The sequence below is a fragment of the Cricetulus griseus genome, chromosome 2 (genome assembly GCF_003668045.3).
Source record: "Cricetulus griseus strain 17A/GY chromosome 2, alternate assembly CriGri-PICRH-1.0, whole genome shotgun sequence".
NCBI classification, from domain to species: domain Eukaryota; kingdom Metazoa; phylum Chordata; class Mammalia; order Rodentia; family Cricetidae; genus Cricetulus; species Cricetulus griseus.
In genome coordinates, this window is record NC_048595.1 from 442,596,078 (window position 1) to 442,616,741 (window position 20,664).

The 20,664-nt window shown below is 47.2% G+C and overlaps 1 protein-coding gene across 19 annotated transcripts in view; it reads left to right on the forward strand.

Annotated features, from left to right (window-relative positions):
* Positions 1-20,664, forward strand: part of Lrrfip1 (LRR binding FLII interacting protein 1) — a 128,473-nt gene that overhangs the window by 89,056 nt on the left and 18,753 nt on the right. For 10 of the 19 annotated variants that reach the window (XM_035441131.1, XM_027397564.2, XM_027397565.2 and 7 more), the window contains 5 exons: positions 11,507-11,542; positions 12,263-12,388; positions 14,399-14,470; positions 16,328-16,498; positions 17,954-18,046. In XM_035441131.1, coding sequence (XP_035297022.1) covers positions 11,507-11,542; positions 12,263-12,388; positions 14,399-14,470; positions 16,328-16,498; positions 17,954-18,046 — 498 coding nt within the window. Of the gene's footprint in view, positions 1-11,506; positions 11,543-12,262; positions 12,389-14,398; positions 14,471-16,327; positions 16,499-17,953; positions 18,047-19,401; positions 19,591-20,664 lie in introns of those variants that run through there. The other 9 variants (XM_027397566.2, XM_035441124.1, XM_027397557.2 and 6 more) reach the window with 3 other exon arrangements.

Consider the following 20,664-nt stretch of genomic DNA (forward strand, 5'->3'; position numbering starts at 1 on the left):
GCTTTAGGGAAAGGAGGGTTCAGTGAAATGGATACTCAAAAGAAACAAAACAAAACAAAACAAAAAATCCCTCAAGTTCAGAAAATTGGTCTCTTGGGTTTCTCCATTTCCAGCAATTGTTCCCCCATTTAGGGTTCCAAGTTGCTTTTTTTTTTTTTTTTAATATTTTTTCTTTTGTAAACGTGTCCAGGAAGCAACCTGCAAGGTCTCTGCACACATTGCCTCCTGCATTTGGAGAAATAGACAGAACCAAGTATTTCTTTGACTCTCTGCCCCTTTCCTGTTTTCACAGGGCCGAGTTCAGGGCCAGCCGAAATGGGCCTTTGTTGCTCTGGGCTTGCTTGCCAGCTCTGTTGCAGCACAAGGGCGCCATGTTAGAAATTCCAGTGCACATGCTCATTTGGAGTTTGGCTGTCTCCTTTGCAGGCAGACTCAGCAGCTGGAAGGTCTGTCTCTTGACCCTGCAGCTTTCCCTGCTCTCTCCTGTGCCCTATGCCATGAGTCTGTATGTAAGTCCTGACTCATCGCTATAATTGGGTCCTGTACTTCAGAGAGCTGCCTCTATATCCCAGCCCGACCCCTTGCAGCTAGCTCCGTGCTACTGTATTTACTCTAGGTGTGCACAACCCCTTGGGCTTTTGGAAGTGCCAGCCCTGAGCAGCCAGCAGCCTTCCACCCCCTTTTGTGTCTTGACTGCTACGGTGACCCTGACAGAAACAGTCATACCCTGATACATCCTCTCTGTAGTGTTCTGTACCTGAGGAGGTGGTTCAAGGTCCCCCTTGATAATCAGAAGCCAAAGGTACTCAAGCCCCTGAGATAAAGTGATGTGGCATTTACATAATGTCAGCAAATCTGCCTGTGAACGTTAAGTCAGTTCCAGCTTACTCATGATGCCTAATATGTAAATGTTGTGGAATAGCTGGTACACCGTGTTCAGAGAATGACACAGGCAGTCTGTCCATGTTCAGTGCACACTGCTTTCTTTTGTTTTTTGGGGGTTTTTTTGTTTGTTTGTTTGTTTTTTTCAGATATTTTTGATCCTTGGTTGGTTGAACTCAGGAATGCTGAACCCTAGATATGGGGTTGAGCTGTGAGGTACCTGGGTGGCCTGGAACCTAGCTTGGTGACTATGTCCATCTTTTGGCTTTGCTCCAGGTCTTCTTCCAGCATCATCTGAAAAGAAATGACTGAAAAGCAATAACTTCATTCCAGAGATGCTGGGGAAGTTTGTGATTTTTAAAGTCAGAAATTTGTATCATTTATCCTGTAAAATTTGGATTTCCATATGCTCAGTCCCCTGAAAACACAATACCTTATCTTTGGCTTGTTCCTCTAAGCATTGTATTATAGTTACTTAGTTACCATATAGTTACTTAGAACAGGACCGCATGGCATGGTGGCCTTAATGCTGCTGTCTGTTGCTGTTTTCCCAAGGTCTCAAATCTGCCATTTGCTTTCCTCCTGCAGTCCTCCTTTCTATGCAGCGCTGCCTGGCCTGCAGGGAATTTCCGGGTGCGTGTGCTCCCCACCCCTGCCATGCATGCTCCCCGCTGCCTGTTGCACATGCTCTGCCGCCCTGAGCCCCATTTCCTGCCCTCTGGGGAAGCGGCACTTTCTCACAGCTCACCCACTCTTTGTGGTCTTCATGGGTCCCCTTTAGTCAGATCTGGGCTTTCTCTACCCTGACTGCTGACAACAGCTGTCACCCTGTTCCATCTCTCGGAAGAGTTGTTTAAGGTTGTTAGGAAGGAAACAATGACAACATTTACCTATTGTCAAAAAGACAGATGGCTCCAGAATGCGTTGACAGCCGTAACAGACTCTAACCCACGTTGCAATAGTACTTTGGAAATTTCCATATGACTATATAATTTTGGAAATTCCCAGTTTTAAATGTAGTTTCTTACATTCTGCAGAAAACTAGGTTTTCAAAGATGCTGTATTAATAACTGTGACTTTCCACCACATTGCATACTTAGGGGTTAGGTATGTATACATGGCTAGTTTAGCCCCAGTATTCCCTGAAGAAGAATAAGGAAAATTCAGGTGCCTTTAAAGGGGATAGAGTTTGACATTACTGTCTGAGATCTTGTAAACATCTTTCTCTATGATTAATTGCATACAATTTCAAGGTAATCAAACACTGTTTTCTGTGTAGCAACTTCTGAAGAGATATAAAATATCCAACATCAAAACGATAATTACCGTAATGTTTTATTGCAAAGCCACTCCACGAAAGAATAATTGTGTAAACAAGGCGAATGAGGATGCTTTGACTAACTTCAGGGTGTCTGAGTGGCTTGCCAATTTCCAGTCTTGACTGGCAATTCTCGTGTGGAATGTTTTTCAGAATAACAGTTTCCAGTGCTCTCCTGAAATTGCATGCCGACTGACAGCAACTTACTTAAATGTTTCTCTTCTGATTCCTACACCTCTTTGTTCTCTGTGGCTCTCTGAAGAGCTGAAGAGGGTCACGTGGAGCCTGCATGGTGTTTTCCAGAACCTCTCCCTGCACATGTCACTCTTGCTAACCTTACCTTCAGTGTTTCCTTTTAAAAAGAGTGTGTTTCCTGCCCTGATGGTCAGTTCTTGTCTCAGGCGTCGTCCATGCTGGATGAGAGCAGCCTCTATGGGGCTCGGAGGGGAAGCGCCTGTGGTTCCCGAGCTGTAAGGCGCTTTTCATGTTTCCTATCATGCCTCCCTGTGTGCTGCATGACCCAGGGGTGCTTGCTGGATGGTGACTGATGTCACAGGAGGAAATGCTGTCTGTGTTTGCCTTTGTGATAAAGGTCACGGATGATGGAATCAGGAAATCTTTGCTTGTTAATTTCGTGTTCTCACTCATAAGAGACTTAGGTCAGAGACTAGCCTTAGTTGAGTTTCATCTGCTTCAGTCCCTGCAACCCCGAGCAACATTAACAAGTAATAATGAGTTTCTGAGCCTGAGAAAAGGAGAAAGGGGGTGGTTGCACAGACCCCTCAGGGTTGTTTCAACGGTGATGGTCTCACTTTGCAAGACTTGCACCTGTCCCCCTCATGACCCTGAGACAGCCAGTAGTTGTGTGTAGTGACCCAATCTTGACACTGTGGGAGGAGTTTCCACCCATCTTCCTGCTAGGACTGTCTCTAGCAGGAAGTGAGAGCAGAGACAGGCCCTACAAACATTCTCTCCTTCATGGTGGGAGCATCTGTGCTGGCTTGTCCCAATGTCTGTTTCACAGACGACAGCCTTCACGTGGCCAAGGAGATGGAGGTGTGATTACGTTAGCTGCCCGCTGGCCACTTGACTCCTTCCTATACATAGATGACGCCTAGGCCTGGCTTCTCGTCCAAAGGGTCAAGTCAGGCCAGCTGGTCTGAGAAGTGTTCTGACCCAGGAGCCTTGGGTAGGCAGGAAGCAACGTGAGGTACAGTCCCTCCAACCATTGCTAGCGAAGAGCTGGAGTCATTTGTTCACGTGTTCAGCAAGTGTGTCTTAAACGTGCCAGGCCTTATCAGCTCACTGGAGAGTCACTGCAAACTGAATAGATGTGTGCTCTGCTCACTGGGACTGTCTCTCTGGTGGGAAGACAAACCAAGAGATGCTACTTAAGATGGCATCATAAGCACCCCTGAAGATCCAGAGTCCTTACGGTTTACAGTGAAGATGACGCTTGCAAGCCTCTCAGCCGAGTGTTCAGTCTGGCATCTGTCGCAGGGCAGGTGACTGGATACAAACTAAGGTTTAGAGGCTACAGCCCGGTGGCTGTCTTCTTCCGTCATCAGAAGTCAGAAAGCTTGGATGGACAGGTAGACAGGGGCACTCAGAAGACAGGTCCTCCAGTTTCTACCTGGAAAGGTGGCAGAAAAGCAAAACTTCCCTTCAGAAATGCCATCCGCCCCCCCCCCCCAGCTAGTTTCTGACTGAAATGCAGCTGAAGGTGGCTCGGGATTTCACCACTGCCGCCACATTCCCAGGAGGTGAACACAGGAGATGAGATGCATGTACACCCAAGCTGAGTGATGCTCGGTGTTTTCCTGCAGATGCACCCTGTGGATAATACAGTTGTATTTTACTCTTGGTAGATGTTTACCTGACCCTGTGGCAAATGGGGACTCCTTTTCCGAGCCCAGTTTGCTCCCTAACCCTAACCTGTCTTTCCTCTCTGCTGTGTGTGTGGCTAACCTCCACACTAACTGAAGTGTGGTCTTGGTGGCTTTCGTTCTCCTTGCCTCTTTGCTGACCCTGTTCCTTTGTTTCTATCTCTGCAACCTGTGGTGGCTCCGTGGTAGCCCTCAGAGTACAGCAGCCACCTCAACTCCAGCTCACGGGCCTCCTCCAGGGCCAGCTCGGCGCGGGCCAGCCCTGTGGTAAGTCTGCTTCCTGGCCCTGCTGCCCTTCGGCTTCCTTCCTTCCTCCTTCCCCTTTGCCTCCCTGTCCTTTCCCCCTTGTCCACCTCCCTTATCCTTTCTGTCCCTTAGAAAGCCAGTGTCATCAAGGTGAACCTAGAAGCCTCTCATTTTATTTCAGGTCTTAGTAGAAAAAGGGATTGGGAAATGGTATTGAGCTTAGAAAACACTATTGGGTGGTGTCAGGGCGGCATGGCTCAACTTCTCAAGGACCATAACAGAACAGAAGTCATTAGTAATGCTTAGAAATGAGGCGTGATGCGGGGAAAGTCCGTTCTGGGGATGTAAGTGTAGCCACGTGTGTGGATGTGCTATATTTTACAATTTAAAATTTCAAGGGCTTGACTCTTAACATTTGCTTTGAAATTGTTCGGGTTACCTGACCCCCAACAAGTTTTAGAATAAAGTATGGGCCTATAAATGCTTTGCCACACTCAGTTCTGCTTAGGTCACCTGTTGTCACATTTGCTCAAAAACTGTATAGAAGGTGTCACCTAGGTGATGCTCTATTTGTGGTTCACCACATGTCAGACATGGCAGGAGGAGCCAAGGCCCCAAAATCAGGCCCTGCACAGTTTGACAGTGTCACCCAATTGATTGGCAGCTTTCTTTGAGGTTACTTTATCATTATCTAAACAAGAAATTGTTTTATTTTGTTTTGGGGGGCAAGGGGATATCCACTGTCCTCCTTTATTTGCTGCCTGGTTCTTGCTGATTTGACTGAGCTGGCTACTCAGTAAATACCCAGAATTCTCCTGCCTCAGTGCTAGAATTACAGGTGCACACCACCAAGCCGATATATATATATATATATATATATATATATATTTTTTTTTAACGTGGGTGCCAGGGATCAAACTCAGATCCTCATCAAGCCTGCATAGCAAATAGTTTACCAAGTGAACCATCTCCCCAGTCCCCTTGTTTGTGTCTCATAGCCCCAGATGGCCTTGAATTCACTATGTAGTTGAAGATAACTTGGAACTCTCAATCCTCCTGCCCCCACCTCCCAAGTGTGTAACACCACAACTGACTAAACAGTTTTGGGTTGGGTGGGGAGACATGCCCAGGCTTTAGCAAGAGGTGTGGGTGGAGGCCCACACTTGGAAAGCCACGGGTGGAAAGTGCAGGTAGTTCAGGCCAATCTCTTTTATCAGCTCACATTAAAACTCCCAGACATAAATACACATAGTTTGGGACTCAGTTCTCCAACACTGCATTGCCCAGGATTAGTCACTGCACCACAGAATGCAGGGGAGCAAAGACACACCACTTACACAGATGCGTTCATTGTGGGGTTTCCTACCTGAAGCAGCTTCCCCTGGGGGAGCCAGTGGGATCCCTTGCAGCTATGAGCCTCTCCGCTGAGTCAGTTCAAGGGCTTAGTGCCCTTCCCCTACCCCATTATGTATCTTTCCTTTAAACTGGAATGGCTATCTTGAGTGCCTCAGGCTCTGAAGTACAATAACACATGCAGTCTACTCCACGAGGAGCCTTCAAGTTACTAGAAACAAAGTGATGGCAATTTAGTGTAGAACTCTCTTCCTCCTGCACAATGATCGAGTGTGCACTTGGGGAGCAAGTGGAGTGTTTGCAACCAAGATAAGTCTATAGCTTTACTTCCAAAGATTCCCAACCTCCCTCCCATTCCACCCCACCCCTGCTGCCCAGGTGGCAAAGCAGGATTATTTGTCCTCACTAGGCGTGGCCCTTGGATTTATGTAAGTATTACCATGAAGTCATGGTATAACAATGTTCATGGTTACTGTGATTGGATGCAGATCCCTTTGTGTGTGTACTTTCTAGAACTTTGGAAATTTTACACACGTGAAACAAGGTTCTTTGTTTGTTTGTTTGTTTGTTTTTCCACAGAGCTTCATTGAACAGCTGTGTAATCTGTGAGGCAAGAGAAGTGATCTCTCTGGAGTGTGGGGCACTCGGGGGTGTAGTCACACACACACACACACACACACACACACACACACACCCCTCCCCCCCACCCTTGCTAAGGCCATTGCAGAGATAAAGAGTAGACATTTTTTTCTTCTCTAGTCACCTGTCCATTCGTTGCCCCAAAGGTCCATCGATCATTGTTTCTGTTGTCGCATTTAGTGAGCAAAGGTCAGAGGAAAGATATGTGGAAGGCAGGCTGTCCTCCCGACTCATCCTATCACCTCACTTTCGCCAGGCACCTCCACCCTGATCAAGGAACCTCTATGTGTGGTTCGTAGGTGCGGGAACACCTCTGTAAATGCAGGGCAGTCCCAGGAGATTCTTCTGTCAGTAGGAAGATGACTGGCCTTTGCCAGGGCCCTGGCCCTGACCTCCTCCTCCCTCTCAGGCAGGAAGCCCACAAGTCCACACACGAACGTCTGGGCTTCTTCCCACCAGCAAGCCATACACGCTCACAGACACTTTCTGTTAGCAGCCAGCCCAAATCACACACCCACCCACCCCAGTGTAGTAATAGCCCCAGGACACAGAAAAGCGTTAACACCGACCTAAATCTTGAAAACAGCAGATTTGAGGGCTGACTCCATTTTTTATGCCTCTTTCGGTACCAGGATGCCAGGTTTGGCACCCTCTGCCCTTGGGACAAACAAGGACTACAGTGATCTTCCCTCCCATCTGGTCTCTGGGAGTCACATGGGGCAGGATGTGCAGTAGGACAGGAATTATAAGACAAGGTTCACATGCCGTAGCTCCCACTCCTGGCTTGACAACATGTAGGCTGAGCTGAAGCTGGAAGGAACAGTTTCTTGAAAGGCACAATTTGTTTCTGCTTGGCTGGAGCTGCCTCAGCCACAATGAGACAGTTGTTGGTATCCATATTGGCTCTTGGAAAATCCCCCTGACCTGGTCCTTCACCAGGGGTGAAAAGAAAATACAAAAGCCAGCTGCATTACTCAAGGCTCCACATCTCATCTGTCAGAGCTGAAGAGCAAAAATCACCAGAACAAAGGAATTGATCATTCATTCCCCTTTAAGAACACGAATGTGCCTCCATGTCCATTGACTATTTCAAGAGTCAAGGTTAAAAGCTTGGGGCTCCCAACGATACAATTCTTGGGAAAGCCAAGGGGCATCAGTCCCAATGCAGATGGCAGGTGACCACATTCCTCCTCATTCTAACACTGCCTCCCACTCTCTCTTCCTCACTCCCACAACCCCCAGCCCCTACATCCATTCCGCCTGTCCATCGCCAGTCCTAATTGGTGGTAGCCGTCAACACAGCCTAGAATCACCTGAAAGGGAGTCTCACCTGGGTAATTGTCTTTATCATGTTGGTCTGTGGACACACCGATAAGAGATTCTCTTAATTGCTGTAGGAGGGCCCAGTCCACTGTGGGCGGTACCATCCCTAGACAGCCCTGAGGTTTTTTGTTTTTTGTTTGTTTGGTTGGTTGGTTTTGGTTTTGGTTTTTTGAGACAGGGGTTCTCTGTGTAGCCCTGAGTTTTGTGAGAGAGCTAGCCATGGTCCCTACCTCCAGGTTCCTGCCCTGACTTCCCTCAATGATAGACTGTGTCTTGGAGAGTGCAAGACAAATAGAACCTTTCCTCTCCAAGTTGCTTTTGGTTGAAAAGATACAGAAAGAAAAGTAGGGGACACACACACACACACACACACACACACACACACACAGAAAGAGAAAGAGAGAGAGAGAGAGAGAGAGAGAGAGAGAGAGACATTTTCTTTCTCTTATGTCCAGAGTCTTCTCCTTGAAAGGGTTGTAGTTCACCCATTCAGTGTTAATTAAGCACCTAGAATATTCTGGTCATGAATCTACAATGTTGGGCAGTGTAGCCCTGCCCTTGCCCTTCGTGGAGCAGACAGACTGGGCGAGAATAAGATGTTCACCAAATGAATTGCGTAAGCATCAGCCGTACGGCAGTGGAGACAGGTGTCTAGAGAGAGGTGGATCTGGGGTGGAAGGTATAGACTTCAACCACAGTCAAGCAGAGCCTGGTGATGCCCAGAGCATCTCCCTCGCCCAAGTCTCACAGGCCCCTGGAATCCAGCAGAGCCTCCCTTCAGGGCTATCTTGAGTGGAGCCAGGACTCGTGTTGTCTTGTGTGTTCACAGAAAAGTTCTGGGCTCAGCTGTTTGCCCATTTGAATTTGAAAACAAAGACCCTTGTGACTCATGTCACAGGCAGGATGCAGTGGAGAGCAAGCCTGCATCTGTGGGTACAAGAGTAGATTTAGAACCGACAGTTCACCAAGTATGGTGGCATGTGACTAATCCCAGTACTGGAGCGGCTGAGCAAGGCGCACCATGATTTTAAGGCTATCTTGGGTTACATAGTGAATCCCAGGCTACTCTCAGCTACATAAATTCTGTCTCAAAAATAAAATCAGGGTCAGTGAGATGGCTTAGTGACTAAAGGCACTTGCTGCCAAGCCTGATGACCTCCAAGACGCACATAGGAGAGAACCAAGTCCTACGAGTTATCCTCTGACTTCTCCACATACGTCATAGCATGTACATACACCCTAAATAAATAATAAGTAATAAAACCAAAAATTCCCACACTAATGGTGAGCCCCACTGTCACTGACATTGGAAGGGAAGCAGCCTTTAAAATGGACATTCCCTGAGTGGAGTTTGCTGTGTCACTTGTTTTGCAAGGGTTGTTGCAATGCCATTGCTTCAGGGACCCTGTTTGCCTTCCAGTATCTGATGTGGCCTGTCTGGGAGTTGGGACCATGAGGCTAGGTTCTTTCTTGGGCCAGTTCTTGTTTGGATTTCTTTATCTTCAAATAGGCCAGCAGACAGTGACATGCAAATGGGTGTTTAAAACCTCATCACATGATCCTCAAAAGAATCCTGCTGAGATGGTGTGGGTGGGACTCACACTTACCGTCCTCCTAAAGGACTTGCTTTTGGAAGGGAAGGAGTTGCCATTGCCTGTGCTTCAGGAGGAAAAAAAAAAGCAAATTGAGACAAGTTCTTACTCAGTAGCCCAGCATGGCCCTGTCAGACTCATGGCAATCCTCCTGCCTCTCAAGTACTAAAATTACAGGCATGTGCCACCATAGCTGGCTCCAGTAGATTCCGGAAGATGTCTTTGAATACAGTCAGTGGTGACTATAAAAGACCAGCATGCATCATTTAGAATCCTGTTAGTTAAAAAAAAAAAAAAAAAAAAAAAAAAAGTAGGTCGCATGATTTCTGGTACCCTTCCCCTTTCCATGAAGGGAAAGCCAGTATTTGTAGGTCTAGGGGCCTGTCCCATGTGTCTGCTATGTCCACTTCTGGTGGCCTTGTTTCCATGGCAGCCTTCACAGCGGGTCATGCAGCAGCCATGGATGTATTCTCTTCCCTTGTATATTATTTTCAGAGGTACAGTGGCACACTCTCTATCAGAGTGAAGGATACCATCCGGCTTGTTTTTCTGTCCCTTTGTGTCTGGGGCTGACCTGACCATAGGCAGACCTGGCCATGCTGCCATCTAATGGAGCCAGTGGGAACAGCAGCTCTGTGGGTCCCCAGCAGCTGCCTGCTTCAAATTGGGGAGGGTACATTCCATAGAGACACAGGAAATGTACCTTGCAGCATGTTGTTTTGTTTTCCATTCCATTTTGTTTTCAAGTTGACAAGTTGCATCTGTTTGCCATCCCCAGCATCACAAAGTTGGACCTGTTTATCCTGTCTCTATTTTGGGTTCATTAATATTCATCTGCAGACCAACTCATCCAAGGAATGAGGCTTTGGGCCTAAGGGAGTTAATAAATTGATTGCCCAGGAGAGTTGATGCCAGCTACCTTACTTCTCCTTAGCTGCCCCCCAATTTTTATTCGAACAGTATTTCAGAAATATTTTTATTCCCAAGAACTTCATTTCCTGCCAAAAATCATCCTTGAAACTCAGAACATAGGAGAGTGGTTTCAGTCCATAAAGAGCTTGCCGTGGTGACCTGAGTTTTCAGATGTCATGTAAAAAGTCAGGCATGGCAGTTCATGCCTGAAATTCTAGTTCTGGGGAGATGGACACAGGAGAAGCCCTAGGCTTGCTGGCCAGCCACTGAATCAGCAAGCCTCAGGTTCAGTGAGAGACCCTGTCTCAAACAATAAAGTGGAGAGCTGAAGAAGACACTGTGTGTCAGCTTCTGGCCTCCACATGCACACTCATGAACATACTTACATACACGACCAAGGAAAATGGAGCAGGGCTCTCCAACTCTGTAGACAGTGAGATTAAACTGTCTTAATTGGGGCCTGCCTCAGCACTCCACATTGTACAGTCAAGCCAGTGTGGATTACACATCTGAAAATTTGCAACATCTGGTGATTATCCCACATGTCAGCAATGGCTGGCAGTGGGTCTCCTGGGTCTGTACAGCAGGACCTCCATCCTTTCTATTTACTGGTTAGACTAGGACACACATGGAAAAGAAACGGGCATTGGAGGTGGGTGTCTTGTGCCTAGTGACCATTTTCCCTTGCTACTCATGTTGTCTGTGAGCTGTGACCTCAGAGCATAGTGGTGACTTCGGGACCTTCCGTCATAAGCCTGCACAGGTGTCCACAGTGACCCCTGCCACTCCAGTCTGTGAATCTGAGATGGGATGTGTATTTGTCACTGATATTTTGGGCGAATGCTCTTGGGGCCAAAGTTAAGACTTCTGAGCTCTAGGAAGCAGCACTTAGGACTGAGGGGGAAAGCATGGGTGCTGATGGTAGCCCAGCACTGTGTGACTTCCCAGAGGGCCAGGGACAGAACTTGGTCTTATTTTAGATGTTGAGCAAAGAAAGGAACAGTCTTTACTCCAGCTTCAGCCTCACTCGGTCCCCAAGACACACCCTTCAACCCAGGTGTCTCTCTTGGGTCTCTACACCAATGCACACCTGCTTTCAACCTCATAGGCAGCTCTCAGTCTCACTGAGGTTTCTATCTGAGGAAAGGAAGGGCCTCAAAGAGATTTCCACACAGGAAAGATGGGGAAAGCCAGAGTTGTAGTATTTTGTTTCTTTTGTTTTAAAATTACAGCACAAGGTAATGTTTTGTTGTTTTTTTCTTTTTCTGTTTCTTTTTTTTTAGCAACATACTACAGAGTTCATATGATCAATTCAGTGCTTTGAAATATTTAACAGTTGTCCATTTCCTCCACAGGTAGAAGAAAGACCAGACAAAGACTTCACTGAGAAGGTAAGGGATTTCTGCAAGCCTCTGTCTCGGGTTAGCTATAAATCTAGAAGGTTCTGGGTGAGACTGAACTCAGTGACTTGTTTAATAAAATAAGTGAATGACTGAGACTGCTAAGTGGGCCACACAGCGTGATATTGTGTCTCCAAAGGGGTCCAGCGTGAGTGTTGAAATCTGAGGGACAATGAAGAGCTCACTGCTAACTAGACAAACCCAAAACACCCGAGAAACATCTCTGAATGAGCCTTTTTAACACTGGCCAGAAGCCCATGTGAGATTGTCCAGTATAGAAGCTGAGTTAAAGAGAAGGTGTGCTGAGGCCAGGGAGATGGCTCAGTGGGTAAGAGTGCTTGTCGTACAAACGTGAGGACCTGAGTTCAAATCCCCAGCACACATGTAAAAAGCTGGGTGTGTTCACGTGTACCTGTAACCCCAGTGCTATAACTAGCCGTCTAGTCTGTACAAAATGGTGAGTTTCAGGCTCAGTGAGAAGCCTCATCTCAGGGGAATTCAGTGGATAGTGACAAAAAGAGGACACCTGGCAGCCTCCTGTAGCCTCTACACTGTTACCTACACATGCACATAGCTCACATGCACATTTACACACAAGAAATGATCGTCTGTGGAAGCTAAAACTGGCACATGGGAGAAAAGGTTCTGAAATGTTGGGCTTGTTGGCAATTTTGGTTTTACTGAATCACATTTGATCTTCTTCCTTCCCAGGGGTCCCGTAACATGCCCAGCTTGTCTGCTGCCACGCTGGCTTCTCTGGGTGGGACTTCCTCCCGGAGAGGAAGTGGAGATACCTCCATCTCCATGGACACCGAGGCATCCATCAGGGAAATTAAGGTAAGACACTGCTCGCTTGTGACTTAACAGAACTCCTTGAAAGGTTGATTAGTCTTCTTCATATTTACAGAGATTTGGTTGGGAGGTTCCAGATCTGTCCCATCTCCTCCATCTGCCTCAAAACATGGCTTCCTCCTAACACAGGACCCAGCTGAGGCAGCATCTTTGTGGGAAGCTTTACCTGTCTGTACCCAAGCAGGGAGGAGCATGTGTCCTTCTCTGTGGCCATCAGAGCTCTGTTCTCCATGGTCTGCGGGCCATGCCATCTCTCACCATGTGCTAACAAATGTAGATATTCACTTTTCATTTTCTGGAGTGTTCTAGATAGTGAAATATTGCTGTCATCTGCCCTCATATCGCTGTTCCAGGACCACAGCCAGTGCCCACCCTCTATCTAGCACCTTCTGCCTCGCCCAGAGTGTGTGCTGTCCCTTCCGTTTGTGCCTCTGGTAGACGTCATCACTGCATCTTAGTGATTTTTTTTTAATAGCACAGATGTTATTCTCTGTTAAACCTTTGACACCAAGGATGGTGCCATGTTTGGTGACCTTCTCAGTATATATAAAGACACACAGCCTAGTACTGTTTGTTAGTTATTAGTATAGTGTGTGCTGTTAGGTGATTAGAACAATTGTGTCCCAAACAGGAAAGGAATGGAGGGTAGGGGACCAGAATGTGTGTCCTTCGGAGAGCAGAGCAAGAAAGAGGGTCTGAAAGGACTGGGTTTGGCTAATTTTGTGGGAGAGTTTCATCATACTCAAATCTGGTTCATAGGGACTAAGCAGCCAGAGAGATAGCATTTGCTCACAACCAACACCGTTGTTTTCTCTTCAGTCCTATTTAGTCTCTGCTCTTAGGCGTGAGTACTGTTCACTTGCCCGGCAGATGTTTGCCAGGAGACTAGTTTGTGGCACATCTGTCCTCAAGTACCAGGCACAGGGAGAGAATCCGGAATTCTGTGAGTGCAGGGACTGGGATGAGCTGATCTCCGCCCCCAGCAGCTCACCGTGTCTGTGGGGTAGGAAGACAGGGAGCGACACTCTTGTCAGAGTTCTTTTCACTAGTCATTGTTGCTGAAGGTTTATTATTATTATTTTATGTATATCTGTACCACATGTGTGCCAGCTGCCCACGGAGACCAGAGGAGGTGTTGGATCCTCTGAAGCTGGAGTGATGGGTGCTAATCGAATCAGCCTCCTGATTTGGGTGCTGGGAACCAAACTGGGGTGTTCCGGAAGAGCCGCAGGCCCTGTGAGCCACTGAGCCGTCTCCATCCACCCCCACTCGCCTGTTTGTTTTTGCTCTTTAAAGATTTACTTAGTTATTATTTACTTTATGTGTATGGATGTTTTGTCTTCAGGTATGCCTGTGAACCACATGCATGCCAGGTTCCCACAGAGACGAAAATAGGGTACCAGATCCCCTGGAACGGAGTTGCAAAGGGTTGTAAGTCACCATGTGGGTGCTGGTAATCGAACCCAGAACCTCTGAAAGAGCAGCAAGTCCTCTCAACCAATGAACCATCTCTCCAGCCCCAACTTTTTGTCCTTATTTTTGTTGTTGTTGTTGTTGTTGTTGTTGTTGTTAGTGTTGTTGTTGTTGTTGTTGTTTTGGTTTGAGATAAGGTTTCTCTATGAAGCCCTGGCTGTCCTGGAACTCACTCTGTAGACCAGGCTGGCCTTGAACTCACAGGGATCCATCTGCCTCTGTCTCCCAAGTGCTGGGACTAAAGGTGTGCACCACCACTGCCTGGCTCTTTTTTCCCATTTTTAATTATAAAACAAGATACACCTTAATTTGACAGCATTGTATTAAAATGTGTAAACTACACATAAAATTTTATCTTTCTAGTGCTGAAACTTATTTTTCACTTCCCTTTAATGCTTAATAAAATGAAGAAGACTGCCTAAACAATGGGGCAGACCCAGACATAAGAAAGCCATAGGTATGCGTGTGAACTCTGCCGATCCCCTCCCTTGACATCATCTGCCTTTTGTGCGTTTCCCTCAGGAACTTAATGAGTTAAAGGACCAGATTCAGGATGTAGAAGGCAGATACATGCAGGGACTGAAAGAGATGAAGGTACCGGTTTATGGACGTGTGAGCCCGTGACACTAACCCATCTTAACCTTAAAAAGCCTCACAGAAGTGCCATGAGCATGCTCACCCTGAAGGACGCCCTTGTGGAGAGTGGGGGAGCATGGGAATTCTAACACTTTGTCTTCTTCCAAATGCACTTTCTGAACACAGTGAGTCCCCGGTGGGAAAGATGGCACTGGAGAGTTTTGGTTCTCTTCACTCTCCGTAGTTGTCCCATACAACTGTCCTTCTCCCTGTTTGCTTTGCCAAGCTCACTAGAGCTGTCCTAACATGTGTGCTTTGGAAGCATCCAGGTTAGTGCATGTTGTCAACTTGTACTTAGGGGACAGCATCTGAGAGTGTTTGTGTGTCCACTGCTCTCAGCACTGTGAAGGACGTCGTCATGCCAACAGGAAATGTAGCTTCCCAGTTCTTTAACAATGCTGGGGTGAGCAGGTGCCATAGGGATCAGTGCCAAGGCACAAAGCCATAGCCACCAAAGAGCCCATGGCAAATCTGGATTCAGCAAGACAGATCTGCTGCTTCTTTTTCATCTCCCCAGAAAGGGCCTAAGAAATCATGTAAATTCCATAGCAATAAACACCAGACAGAGACGTGGCATAAGTCACACATACTAATTTGTCATTTTCATGGTCATTTCTATATAACAGAAAAATTAAGACTCTGGCTTTTCATTCACCTAAAAGTGGAGCCAGTGACTCCACTGGGATCTGATGGAACCACCTCAGGTGGTCATGGTGTGGATACCCAGAGCAAGACCAGTGCAGAATTCCACAGGGCCTCTTCGCAGCTCTGACACTTGAGTCAACCCCTCTCTCTTAGGCTGGTGGCTGGCTCTTAGTCACCTGATGACTGCCCCCTTCCTGGCATTTCTTTCCTGACACTCACATGTTGGAGCCTACAAGAGTGGGAGCCATGTTTGGGCGCTGTCAATAATATCTTTTACAGCTTCTTTCCCACGACTGCTCTTTCAAACAAATGACCTTGGTCTTTCCAGGACCTACCCAGTAAGACCTGTCTGTGTACCTTGTTTAATTTCCCATGAGTCAGAAACCTGCAATGACCACAAATCCTTTCCTGGTTCCCAAGCCTGAGTGGGGTGGCCTAGCAATAGCTCGTGGCAGGGTTTTATTTCCATCAGTAACTGGCTCTTGCCCAGGCTGTAGCCACACATTGAGCGATGACTTCAGAAACCCATTGAGCTGCCATGGCCCATGGTGGAAAGGTCCTGGCTGCTGAATCAGAAGAAGTCAGTGAGTGGCTGTGCTGCTTCCCTGAGCAACCAGCATCCCACACACCTCCTTGTCTTAAGGAGAAGATAGATCACTGCTAGCTACTTTTCCTGCTGCTGCTACAAAATGCCATGACAAAGGCAACTTAAAGGAGAAGTGGTTTATTTTGGTTCACAGATGAAGGATATAGTCTATCATGGAAGGGAGTCCTGGGGGCAAGAACGAGAGGGAGCTGGTCACGTTGCCTGTGTAGTCCACAAGCAGAGTCATGAGGGCTGGCTGGTGTTCCCTTTCTTATTTCTATGCAAGGCTCAGGGATGGCCCAGTTCAGGGATGGCCCACATTTAGGGTGGGCCTTCCCGCCTCAGTTAATCTAGTTAACATAATTCCCCACAGGCAAGCCACAGGCTACAGTTGCTCTCCCCCCACAGCGGAAAAATTACTTATCTGAGTGGAAGGGACATTGAAAGGTGGGCTCTGTGCATTTAAAATGGCACTGTGTCTCTTCTAATCTAAGAAACAAAGGCTGAGATTGGAAAAGAACTCTGGCTTAATCTCAGCTTGTTTTCCTTTTTGCGGTTTTGAAATGATGGCCTCATTTCTTCAGGACTCGCTGGCCGAAGTTGAGGAGAAGTACAAGAAGGCCATGGTCTCCAATGCCCAGCTAGACAACGAGAAGACCAACTTCATGTACCAGGTAGACACACTGAAGGACATGCTGCTGGAGCTGGAAGAGCAGCTGGCCGAGTCCCAGAGACAGTATGAGGAGAAGAACAAGGTAAGTACCACCCTGCTCAGGAATGCTAGGGGGAGCTGTGTAAATCCTTATATTTTTTAAGGATTTTTATTTTTGCTAACTATGGGGGAGGGGTGTACACTAGCTTGCAGAGGCCAGAGGAGGGTGTAGGATCCCCTAGAGCTGGAGTTACAGGCAGTTGTGAGATGCTTGATGTGGGTGCTAAAAATTGAACCCCGGCTTTCTACATAAGCAGTATATGCACTTAACTGCTGAGCTGTCTCTCCAAACTGCTTTTTAAACAGTGATTCTCCACTTGTCCAGGAAGCCCAGAGTCCGAGATTTAGAATACTGTGTCTTTGTCATACGTGGTGGCAATAGCTATGATTCCAGCATGTAGGAGGCTGAGGCAGGAGAATTGCAAGTCTGAGACTGACTTAACAGGACTCCATTGCCAAACAAAACAATCCCATGGGCAGGGGAGGTAACTTACTCTGCAAAGCATTTGCTGCATCAGACCTTAGGTCAGTCCTCAGCATCTGTGGTGGCATGTGCTTGTAATCCCAGCTGGAGAGGCAGAGACAGGTGGTCTCTGGTGCTTACTGAGTAGCCAGACTAACTGAATCAGCCAGCTTCTGACCAGAAGAAACCCTTTCTCAAAAACCAAGGTCAGGGCTGGAAAGATGGCCCAGTGCAGAGGAGTGCATGCTGTCTGGGGTGGGGGGGGGGGGCATGTTTGGTTCCCAGCACTCTTGTGGCTCTCCAATACCTGTAACAATAGCTCCAGGGATCTGATGGCTGTGGCCTCTGTGGGCATCTGCACATATGTGCAAAGACCCATACACATATACATAAGTAAGAATAATAAAATCAATCTTAAAAAGAAAAACAAAACTCAAGGATGACAGCTCCTGAAGAATGACACCCAAGGTAAACTTCTGGCTTCCACAAACCTATGCACACACACATTTACATATATACATATAAAACTCAGACATCTGTGCTTTTCTCTGAATAATTTGAAATGCATAGTTTCAATGTGTAAACTAGAGAGTTTTACTAGAATGTTGGTATTTTGCATGAAAATAAAACAACCATGAAAAAGCATGTATATAGCGGCTCGGTGGTGGTGCACGCCTTTAATCTCAGCACTCAGGGAGCTGAGGCCGGCGAATCTCTGTGAGTTTGAGGCCAACCTAGGTGCTGGGATTAAAGGCGTGTGCCACCACCACCTGGCTCCTGGAACACATCTTATCAAGAGAGGTTTGGGAAATACTTGTCAACTGCACACAATCTGAGGATTAACTTTAGAGGAAACTGTCTGATCGTCCTCTATGGAGGGCAGAGAAATGAGTTTGTGTCGTGTGCCCCTTGGAAATGGTGATGACGTAGTAAAGGGTTGTTTGTCGTGTGGGAAACGTGGCTCATGAGAACATGAACCTGTGACAGAAACACGCCACTGAACCGCAGCCTCAGTACTGTGCTCGTCACCCACAGGAGTTCGAGAGGGAGAAGCATGCCCACAGCATCCTGCAGTTCCAGTTTGCCGAAGTAAAAGAAGCCCTGAGGCAAAGGGAAGAGATGCTTGAGGTGGGCAGCTCCTTTCTTCTTCCCTTTCTGTCGGTTCCTTGCTCTTTTAGCCCAGGTTATTATAACAAATATACCACAAACTTGGTGGCCTTGACAACAAGTGTGTATTTCCTCACAGTTCTGGAGACCAAAGTCCAGGTCGGTGTTGACTCCTTGGGCACAGAGAATGTATGCTTTCAATATGGACACTCATCCTATCCAACCTGGGACCCACCCTCATGACGTCATTTAACCTTTATGCTTCTGAAGATACTATCTCCAAACACTTGTCACCTTGGAGGCCAGGGAGTCAGCTCGTAGCAATCCCTAAAGTTAAAGTCCAGGGATCAGGCTAACTTTCCATCCCTTGAGCAGAGGGTTCCTCCTGTGGGTGAAGACTCTCAACTCTGGTGTTCATGTGTGTGTGTTGGGAGGTGTGACAAATTAATGCCCACCTCTGAGAAGTCCACATCCTAAGTCCCTTAAAGTAAATATGGGACAAAAGGAGATTTCAAAGGTGAGTCAAACGGACCTTGAGATGGAAGGTTGTCGTTGATCATCTGTGTGGCTCTGACACAATCACAAGGTACCCACGAGAGGGAGTCGCGTCAGATGCTGTGGTAGGAGCAGTCGAGGTTAGAACTTGTGAAGAAGAAACACAAAGCAAGAATGTGTGCAAGGCTTAAGACGGTGGTTCTCAACCTGTGGATCACCACCATCAAAAAGCACATCGTCTCTGATGATCTTGGGAACCCCCAACCATAAACTTACCTTCGTTGCTACTTCATAACTGAGATTTGATGCTGGGTGGTGTCTCAGTTCCTAAGACCATCAGAAATCTGTGTTTTCCCATGGTCATGACCCCCAGGTTGAGAACGGATGTTCTAGGAACTGGGAAAGAAAAGGTTATTGATCCTCTCCTCAGAAGATTCTTTCAAAACAGTCTCAGAGCTGAGAGAATATAGTCACGTGACTTTCGCGGAAGCTGTTGTCACTTGTTACGAGGAAACTGGCAGGAGTGTGTGCCACATAGCATTCTGATCAGCAGTGCGACACACATATGACAGTGGCCCCATAGATTTTATTACATAGTGATATTGCAGTCATCACTATTATCCGTAATTTATGATGTTTGCAAAATGGTGGGCTCAACTACCTACACTTTCTCAGACTGATGTCCTACAATTAAGCAAAGCATGACAGTATGGGGCTGGTACAGGGTTGGTAACTTAATCGGGACTATAAGTATGGCTTTGAGGTAAGCTGTCAGCCAGGCTGGTTTTCTTCTGGGCACTGAGAGTAGAACAAAAAAAAAAAGAAGAAGAAGAAGATCCTATCATGCTGCTGAATCCTGGGGGTGGTGAGACCTCCCCACCCACCCGTCCCTCACCATGGTCGTGGTCATCCAGCACCGAATTCTTCTCTCTGCTCAACCCTTTGTCTGCTTTCTTTCTGTCTGTTCCTCTCCTCAGGAGATCCGACAGCTGCAGCAGAAACAGGCGGGTTTTATCAGGGAGATCTCTGATCTTCAGGAAACGATAGAGTGGAAAGACAAAAAGATAGGGGTAGGAGTCTCAAGCCTTCGCAAAACTGTTCCAGGGAAGGGGTGGGCTGCTCAGCAAATGTGTTTCCTGCAGAAGCTTTGGTTTGGAAGAGTGTTTGCATGGATGTGCATGCGACCCTCCTGTGACACGAGGTGAACAGCATGGTGACTACCCCAGCTTACTCAGGTGGACGGAACCATAGCTGTATAGTTGGAGTTGTCTCCCTCTCCCTACTGCACCAGGGGGGACCTAGGTGCAATGCAGCCCATACAAGGAGAAAGGCTCTGAGCAGCTCAGCATGGAGGATAAAACTCCAGAATTCCCTTGGGCTTTTGTGATGCTGTGGGTGGCAGCATGCCACGCCCCATGGGTTCCCATTTTAAAACCTCTCCAGGGAGGCCTCGTCAGACCCCTCACCCTCCTCAGCAGAGAGGAGACAGCCCATCCCCACCACGTCACTGCTGACTCATAGTGGCACGTGGTACCTAAAAAGTAGCAACTTATGTGACAGGGCCCCAAGACAGGTCTAGAGGTGATCTGTCACATCACAGAAATGTTCACAATATGAAGCCCACCATTGCCCTTTGACACATTCACAAGCCTTGGCTAAGAGACTATGCGTTCATGCACTGTGTACTCGTGTGTGTGCAAGCATGCCCTTCCAGGACTTTTTTTTTTTTGAACAGCAGATGCTCATAACCACTGTCTAAAAATAGACTAGGGAGATGGCTGCTTGTAAAGTACCAGACCAGACATGATGACACACATTTGTAACCCTGGCTCGGAGAGGTGGAGATAACGACATTCCTAAGGCTCAATGCCCAGCCAGACTGGCCTAATCAGGGAACTGCAGGCCAGTGGGAGACTCTGTCTTTAAATAAAATATAAAACAAAGAGGATGGTATTTGAGGAATGACACCTGGTATTATCCTCTGAATTATACACAGAAATACGTGTGCGCAGACACACATACATGTGAATAGGAAAATAAACACAAAAATGTCTAAAGTTATAAAGTAGGGTTCTCTAGCAACCTTTCTTGTTTAAAGGACCATGGGACTCCTGTTAACTCTGCAGCACCACATCATGAGATAA